General features: G+C 36.6%; 1 protein-coding gene across 2 annotated transcripts; it reads left to right on the plus strand.

Moving 5' to 3' along the window:
- The first annotated feature begins 1,776 nt into the window (after positions 1–1,776).
- Positions 1,777–7,810, plus strand: LOC142617329 (uncharacterized). Of its 2 annotated transcripts, none has more exons than XR_012840962.1 (4): positions 1,777–2,190; positions 2,311–5,698; positions 5,826–5,913; positions 5,988–6,111. XR_012840962.1 is itself a non-coding variant. In XM_075790123.1 (4 exons), exons 2-4 carry the CDS (start codon positions 2,776–2,778, stop codon positions 7,600–7,602), a joined length of 3,324 nt encoding a protein of 1,107 aa, XP_075646238.1. In that variant the 5' UTR covers positions 1,777–2,190; positions 2,311–2,775; the 3' UTR covers positions 7,603–7,810. The 2 variants fall into 2 exon arrangements, 1 of the variants encoding a protein (XP_075646238.1); XM_075790123.1 differs by lacking the exon at positions 5,826–5,913 and adding an exon at positions 7,586–7,810 and having other exon boundaries at positions 5,988–6,371.
- The last annotated feature ends 465 nt before the right edge of the window (positions 7,811–8,275 follow it).

The raw sequence follows: 8,275 nt of genomic DNA on the forward strand, positions 1-8,275 counted from the left end.
CTCTTTACTATAGTGAATTGCTTTTCGGGAAGGTTTCCCCCCAGGTTTTTTACTGTGAAACTGGTTGGTTTCATTGGTTTTCCTAGGTCATCATATCTTATCTTATTTATTTTTTCGCTGCACTTAGTTTTGACATGATATTGATGTTTGTTTGTTTTAACAAGTTTTATGCATAATAAATCTAATTAACAACTTGGGTTTAAAACTTGTTAATTCTATCAATCGGGGTCTAAATTTCCCAACACATAGTAAAGGTTTAATCTGCCGAGACATATGATCTTTGAATCTGTTTTTAGATTTTGAGAAGCAAATCAAAATTTGATATTTTGGATTAGGTGTGAATTATTATTTTAATTTATTTTCTAAGAATAAATCTTAGGAAAATATATATATCACCATACACCATTTTTTTTTTTTTCACGATTGCAACTTCTATTAAACTTGTATTGTATTATGTAGCAAAACTTATAAATGTCAAAGATGATGGATACGTGGGACTACATTTCTATGAAAAAGTTTTCATATGCATAGAATATTTTAAATAAAAAAATTTGGGTATTAATTAATCAATGATAAACACATTTATTTCAACATCTTCATAAGCTTCAAAGAATTTGTATCTCTCTATAATTTCAAAAGTCTAATTGCAATCAATTGCAATTACTTGTCAATTATTTTGCAATTTTACGACAATTGGCTATCGTTTCATAACTATTATTGCAAAAGTCAGTACAACATAGAAACACGAGTGATTGTTGTGATCACAAGAGTAGGGAATGACCATACTCTTTGGTGGTAGGATTGCACACACAGTACCGACATATAGAGCGCTTCCTAAATAAAAGAAGGCCAATGAAGTTCCTAGCACGCTTATCAGTTCCGAGTCCACCAAAAATTTGACTATCATCTCCGGATTCTAAACATAGTCCAAAACTTGTCTATCAATAAACTCTGTCAATTCAGCAAAATAGCGATCTTTCACATTCTAATTCGTCACTGAATTCTAAAGACAATAAAAAATTTGTCTATCACCTGACCCTGATAATTCAGCAATATAGAGATCTTTCACATTCTAAGGTGAGGTTATCCAAACACAAGACATGTCATCAGAAAACACCAAATTAAAGTATGTAAGTAAAGTCCACAAGAGTCTTTGTTGATACTATTGGAACACAATTCTCCAAAATAATAAAGTATCAATATTGAAGTATGAATGAGATAGAGGAACAAGATAAATCAAAGTCTATTAGCTTGATAAAGTGCAAAATTCCTAATTAAAAACTGCAACGTGCATAATGAAAAAGTAAAAACAATATTAGAAACCAGCTGGACTCCAAATCTAATGTAAGAAAAATATGTAAAAAAAAATTATTATGTCCACAATATTTTTAAAACAAATCACATGTGATAAATTAATATTGGTTTTAATTTAAATTCACAATTTAAATTACTTTTTTACTTATTTATAACAATCAATAATAACTTACTACTTAAAATTTGTTGTAAAAATATTGTAAATATAACATTTCAAAAAAAAAAATAGCTTTTTTACGTTTCAATTTTTTCTTTATGTAGCGTAGTGCAGAATCTAGTTCACCAACAGGTATATATAGCAGAAATCCCCGTCGGCTGAGTTAGGCACTGTGGCACTCACTCTCTCTCTCTCTGACCACAACTGTCTTCGTGAAAATCATGAGATTCCAGACTTTGACATTTATTGGAACTTACTACTACTTAAAATCACAACACAAACAAAAAAAATAAAAATCCCACAACACAAACAAAAAAAATAAAAATCCCAACATGGCAGGCCAAGCAAGCAACAATGGAGAAGATTGTGATCCAAGACTTTCCTATGACAAGTCTATCTCAATCTGTACCGTCCATAAAGTTACACCACACTTACACAGCCCCTCCCACCCATCAAATACAAAAACATGATCTTAATCACGCAACAACAAAGCCTTAGGCTAAGGTGTTGGGCAGTATTAGTAACCAGAAACAGAGCAAAGGCAAGTTGTAGAAAGCACTTTACTGTATAGTGCTGGCGTTGACTTCAATATTAATGACACTGCTTCCAATTGTGACTCTCACGGTCTTGAACCACTTTCTTAGTTTCCCATCAATCAATCTTTGTGCCTTTTTTCTATCTATCTTTTTGTGTTTCTGGTTCTCGTTCTCTGTTTCAAGGTAGGTGTCTGTCTCTGTCTCTGTCTCTGTCTTTTATTTCTCTCTCTCTCTCTCTCTCTCTCTCTCTCTCTCTTATATCGATTTCCAAATTGGCTTATTTACTTTTTTCTTTCTTCTAAGGCCTTAAAGCTCAATTGGGTATTAGTTCAATCCAGCAAATGTCACCGCAAAGGCCTCTCTTTCTTTCCGCATTGCAGGTATTTCTGGTCTCTTTAGGTGTGTGTTCTAGGTGACATACGTTTAGACATATCAGGTGCTTGAGGTACTACTACTCATAGTCTTATAGTGCTTTGATTGTCTTTGTTCGTTTGTTTCAAACTCCAAGTTATTCTCTTTATTTTGAATTTTTGTTTTGCATTGAGAGATGTTTAGAGGCTAACAACTGGTGTCATTGCCTTTTTTTAATTGTCAACTTGCTTTTTGATCAATGGCTTCAGTTAGTTGATGATCATGATACTAATGCTTAAGATAGATTTCTGCCTACATGCACTTATTTGAATCTTTCTTCATCAAAGTTCATTTTTTTCTTTCATTAGAATCCAGTTTGGCCACCCCCACTCGCTTTCCTGTTTTGCCTTATTCAAAATGACAAGGCCATGGAGTTCTGTCATGCAAAAGCTGTTTCACTTGGCATTGTTAATTCTTTTCAGTGTCATCCTTGTCAGTTCTGTAAATGAAGAGGGTGTTTCTCTTTTGGAGTTTAAGAGATCCCTTTCTGACCCTAACAACAAACTTAAGAGCTGGAATTCATCAGACTTGACTCCTTGCAATTGGATTGGCATAGGTTGTACTGATTTTAAGGTAACTTCTGTCAAGCTCATTGGCTTTGACCTGTCTGGTACTTTAGATCCAACCATTTGTAATCTTACTCATTTAACTGAGTTGAATGTCTCCAAAAATTCAATTTCTGGCCCCATTCCTAAAGATCTTGCTATCTGTCATAATCTAGAGATTCTAGATCTTTGCACCAATAGGTTTCACGGGGAATTTCCGACCCCAATCAGCAAAATGATTGCACTTAGAAAGCTTTACCTGTGTGAGAATTACATATATGGTGAAGTGCCTGAAGTGATTGGAAACTTAACTTCTCTTGAGGAGCTTGTCATTTACAGTAATAATCTCACTGGCTCAATTCCTGTTTCAATTAGTAAGTTGAAACAGGTTAGGATTATCAGAGCAGGTCGAAACCTTTTCTCGGGTCCAATACCATCTGAAATTAGTGAGTGTGAGAGCTTAGAGGTATTAGGACTTGCACAAAATAGGCTAGAAGGTTCTCTTCCTAGGGAGCTCCAAAAACTTAAAAATCTTACCAGTTTGATCCTTTGGCAAAACCGTTTATCTGGTGAGATTCCTCCCGAAATTGGGAATATCAGTGGCCTAGAATTGCTTGCCTTGCATCAAAATGCTTTGACTGGAAGTTTACCCAAAGAGCTAGGCAAGTTAACCCAGCTGAAAAGATTGTACATTTATACCAACCAGTTGAATGGAACAATTCCAGAGGAACTAGGGAACTGTACAAGTGCTGTTGAGATAGATCTTTCTGAAAATCAGTTAAGTGGGATCATTCCCAGAGACTTGCACCAGGTTTCTGGTCTTCGCTTGCTTCACCTTTTTGAAAACATCCTGCAGGGAAGTATTCCTAGGGAACTTGGCCGTTTGAAGCTGCTTCAAGGGCTAGACTTGTCTATAAACCGTTTGACGGGTACAATTCCCTTAGACTTTCAAAATCTTACATACTTGGAGGATTTTCAGCTTTTTGACAATCTTCTAGAGGGTGCCATTCCTCCCTACCTTGGACTTAACAGTAACCTTTCTATTCTTGACATGTCTGCAAATAATCTTAACGGCAGCATACCTCCAGATCTCTGCAAGCATCAGAAACTGCTATTTCTGAGCCTTGGGTCAAATTGGTTATCAGGAAATATACCTTATGGCCTAAAAACATGCAAGTCTCTAATACAGCTAATGCTAGGAGACAACCAGCTTACTGGAAGCCTTCCTGTTGAATTGTATGAACTTCATAATCTTTCTGCTCTTGAACTCTTTAAGAACAAATTCTCAGGGCTAATTCCCTCAGAGATAGGCAGGCTTGGGAATTTGGAGAGGTTGCTCTTGTCAGATAACTTTTTTGCTGGGTATATCCCTCGAGAGATTGGAAATCTTGCTCAGCTGGTTACATTTAATGTTTCCTCTAATCGGCTCTCGGGAAGTATTCCGCATGAGTTGGGAAATTGTACCAAACTACAGAGGCTTGACCTCAGTAGGAATCAGTTTACTGGCTATCTCCCTGACGAACTTGGCAGGCTAGTAAATCTGGAACTTTTGAAGCTTTCTGATAACAAATTTATAGGAGCTATACCAAGTAGCTTAGGGGATCTGGCTCGACTAACAGGGTTGCAGATGGGGGGAAATAATTTTTCTGGAAGCATTCCTGCTGAGCTGGGCGATCTTACTGTTCTACAGATTTCCCTAAACATAAGCCATAACAAACTTTCAGGTCCAATTCCTGACAATTTGGGGAACTTGCAGATGTTGGAATCACTCTACTTGAATGACAATCAGCTTACAGGTGAAATTCCTGCATCAATTGGTGGGCTGCTCAGCCTTCTGGTATGTAATCTTTCTAACAACAACTTGGTAGGAATTGTGCCTAATACCCCTGTATTTCAAAGAATGGATTCCTCAAATTTTGCTGGAAACAATGGGTTGTGTACCATAGGTTCATACAATTGTCATCCACCGTCAACTCCATCTCTTACTTCAAAACCAGGCTGGATAAAAGATGGTTCATCAAAAGGGAAATTAGTGTGCATATTCTCTGTTGTTGGGTTCCTTTCTATGCTTTCTATAGTGAGCATTTGTTGGGTCATAAAACGCCGCAGGTCTGCTTTTGTTTCACTTGAAGAGCAAACAAAGTCTGATGTGTTAGATAACTATTACTTTCCCAAAGAGGGTTTCACATACCAGGACCTCTTGGAAGCTACAGAAAACTTTTCAGAAAGTGCAGTTCTAGGAAGGGGAGCCTGTGGCACTGTCTATAAGGCTGTCATGGCTGATGAGGTGATTGCTGTCAAAAGGCTGAACTCCCGTGGTGAAGGAACGAGAGTTGACAGCAGCTTCCATGCTGAGATATCGACCCTTGGAAAGATCAGGCATCGTAATATTGTCAAGCTCTGTGGCTTTTGCTATCACCAGGACTCTAATCTTCTCTTATACGAGTACATGGCAAATGGAAGCCTAGGAGAACATCTACATGGAGATGAACAAACATGTTTACTTGACTGGAATGCTCGATATAGAATTGCTCTTGGAGCGGCAGAGGGTTTGTGCTATCTTCATTATGATTGTAAGCCCCGCATCATTCACCGTGATGTGAAGTCAAACAATATTTTATTGGATGAGGCATTTGAAGCACGTGTTGGAGACTTCGGCTTGGCAAAGTTGATGGACTTTCCTTACTCAAAATCCATGTCTGCAGTGGCAGGCTCATATGGCTACATTGCCCCAGGTAATAATATGATTAAAAAGATACTTATTACTGCATTTTTCTGATGCTTTATGTTCTCATCCTTCTCTTCCATAATTTCTGATACAGAAAATTTTCATCTTTTTTTATCATTTGTCAATGATATTAGGAAACTTTTTGGAAGAAATATTATAAGGAACATGTAATGTGGTGCTTTTGAGGGAAGGAAAAAGCTCAACATCATATGTTAAAAAATGGTGTGAGAACTGATATTAATTGGGTTTTTTTAAATCCCACTTTATACCTCTGACCATTTTTTTTTCGGTTACAGAATATGCTTACACTATGAAAGTGAATGAGAAATGTGACATCTACAGTTTTGGGGTTGTTTTGCTGGAATTGATTACTGGAAGGTTACCTGTTCAACCACTAGAGCAGGGAGGTGATCTAGTCTCTTGGGTGAGAAGAGCAATCTATGACAAGGTTCCAATAATGGAACTATTTGACAAACGTATTGATCTGAGTGGGCCAAAGATGACTGAGGAGATGTCTTTAGTTCTCAAGATTGGATTGTTCTGCACTAGTACTGCCCCACTAAATAGGCCAACAATGAGAGAGGTTGTTGTGATGTTGCTTGATGCTAGGGAAGCTGCAAGTGATTCTCCATCATCTCGAACATCAGCAACTGCATTAGATGAAGATGCTTCTTCCAGAGGTTAGAAGTTAAATTTTAAAGACATACTTACTTTTTTTTTTTTTTTTGTGAAACTTAGTAATATGATTTTCTATTGATGCCAGTTGCCTAAATAAATTTATAATCTGATTCTTTAAGGCTTAATTTTCCCCTTTGATCTTGATTGCTGGGAGTGAAGTATGCATTTTTAACTGGAATATATCCAGACAGTCTACCCAAAATGCTTTTGAAAATACTAATGAGCATCATCATTTTAATCTTTTCAACCTCTTCACATTTATTCTGTGGTTGCATTGCACTATTGTTTGCAAGTTCTACTAGACATGATTTTAACGGTTAGCAGCTACTCATTAATTAGAAATAGCTTATGGTAGGCCTCCTCCCTTTTCTTTGTCCTATGACTCAACTTAACTCAGTTAAGCCAAAAGCCTAATTAATTAGGTCAGCTTTTATGGTACCTCTTTAACTAATCAAGGTAGATATTCTATCCAGCCCATCTAAATCAGACCTTCTTACCCCTCCCTATTTGGTGTATTCTTCTTCAAGGCATCCCATAAATTTTAGGCCTTACTTCAACTCCTCCTACCCAATCAAAAGAGAATATGATAATGAAAGTTGTTGCATATGATGCATGGTAAATGCCAATAGTTGATATATTTTTTGTTTGGTAATACCACTATGCATTTCAATTCCCATATAAGAATCATGAAAAATTATTTTGTTAATTAATTGATGAGTCTTTTTCAAAGGCTTTGTACTAAACGAGTTTTACATTCATTGTGTTGAGTTTAGTTGGTCAATTATAGCCATTGGTTTCATCATCTTAAAAAGCAATTCCATACATCCTAGACTAAAAGTAAAAACCTCCCTCATTTCTCATTTTCGATGCTCCATCACACCTTTCTTGCCAGCACCACCCCCACTACTTTAAGTATGGATCATCAAATGTGCTTTATCCACTAGTTCAGATAGAAGGAAGAAAACTGCTAAGATGTTCAACTGATTCAATGTCTCTATCATGGGCTCTTTTATCCTCCATCATAGGTACAAAGTAGGAAAACAACAGGCCTGGTTCAGATTTGTATCACAAGCTTCATGTCTATGTCAGCCAAGACTGGCATGACTTTTTACATGTCATTGACTTGTTTAATATGATTCTATTGAGATATTGTTCAGATTGGATGATTAATTATTTAGAGAACTAAAATTGGTCTGCATGATTCTGAAATTTGCAGATTACTTGGATCCATAGGAGGCTCTCCTCTATCCTCCTAGGAGAGAGCTTGGACATGCACGTATGATGTATCCATTACATGCCGTTCTCAAACAACGTCTGCCTGTTACCACTTTGGATTACGCAAAGCAATAATGATTTTCTCTTTTGTCTTTGTTCTGCTGCTAACATTGTCTGTCCCACAACTGAATTCAGTAATATTAGTTTAGAAGCATATTGTAATCAATCAATCAATCAATCAATCAATATATATATATAAAAGCAGAGACTTCGTGCGGGAGTGCATGAGGTTCTGCCAACAGGCACATCCTTTGCAATAGTCTTTCTATTAACTTTCCTCCCACCTTCTCTCAACTCTTCATCTCCCTCATCAAATCTAATTGGCTAACATTATTGTCACTAGCTTGGAATTAATAACCAATTACTCACGTTCAATGCTTCTTAATGTTTTGGACTCTCCAGGTCAATTCATTTCACTATTACTAAATTTACTATTATCTTCCCCACTTTATTCGCTTCTTAACGTTCAGTTGTCCCTTGGAATTTTAACAGCTAACCTTCAGTTTTCTAAAACAATCAAGAAGGATACATGAACAAAATGATCTATACATCACTAGCATCAACTTTCGTCTATTGGTACCCTTCCTCTTTATGGTAGTCCCTCTCATATATCATATCTACGAATCGACTC

Source organism: Castanea sativa, chromosome 11 (genome assembly GCF_040712315.1).
Source record: "Castanea sativa cultivar Marrone di Chiusa Pesio chromosome 11, ASM4071231v1".
NCBI lineage: Eukaryota > Viridiplantae > Streptophyta > Magnoliopsida > Fagales > Fagaceae > Castanea > Castanea sativa.

Bases quoted from the DNA above. Each gene is read 5' to 3' on its own strand.
- LOC142617329 (XM_075790123.1), top strand. From the start codon at position 2,776: ATGACAAGGCCATGGAGTTCTGTCATGCAAAAGCTGTTTCACTTGGCA. The intron at 5,699-5,987 runs GTAATAATATGA...TTTCGGTTACAG, and splicing joins ATATGGCTACATTGCCCCAG to AATATGCTTACACTATGAAA.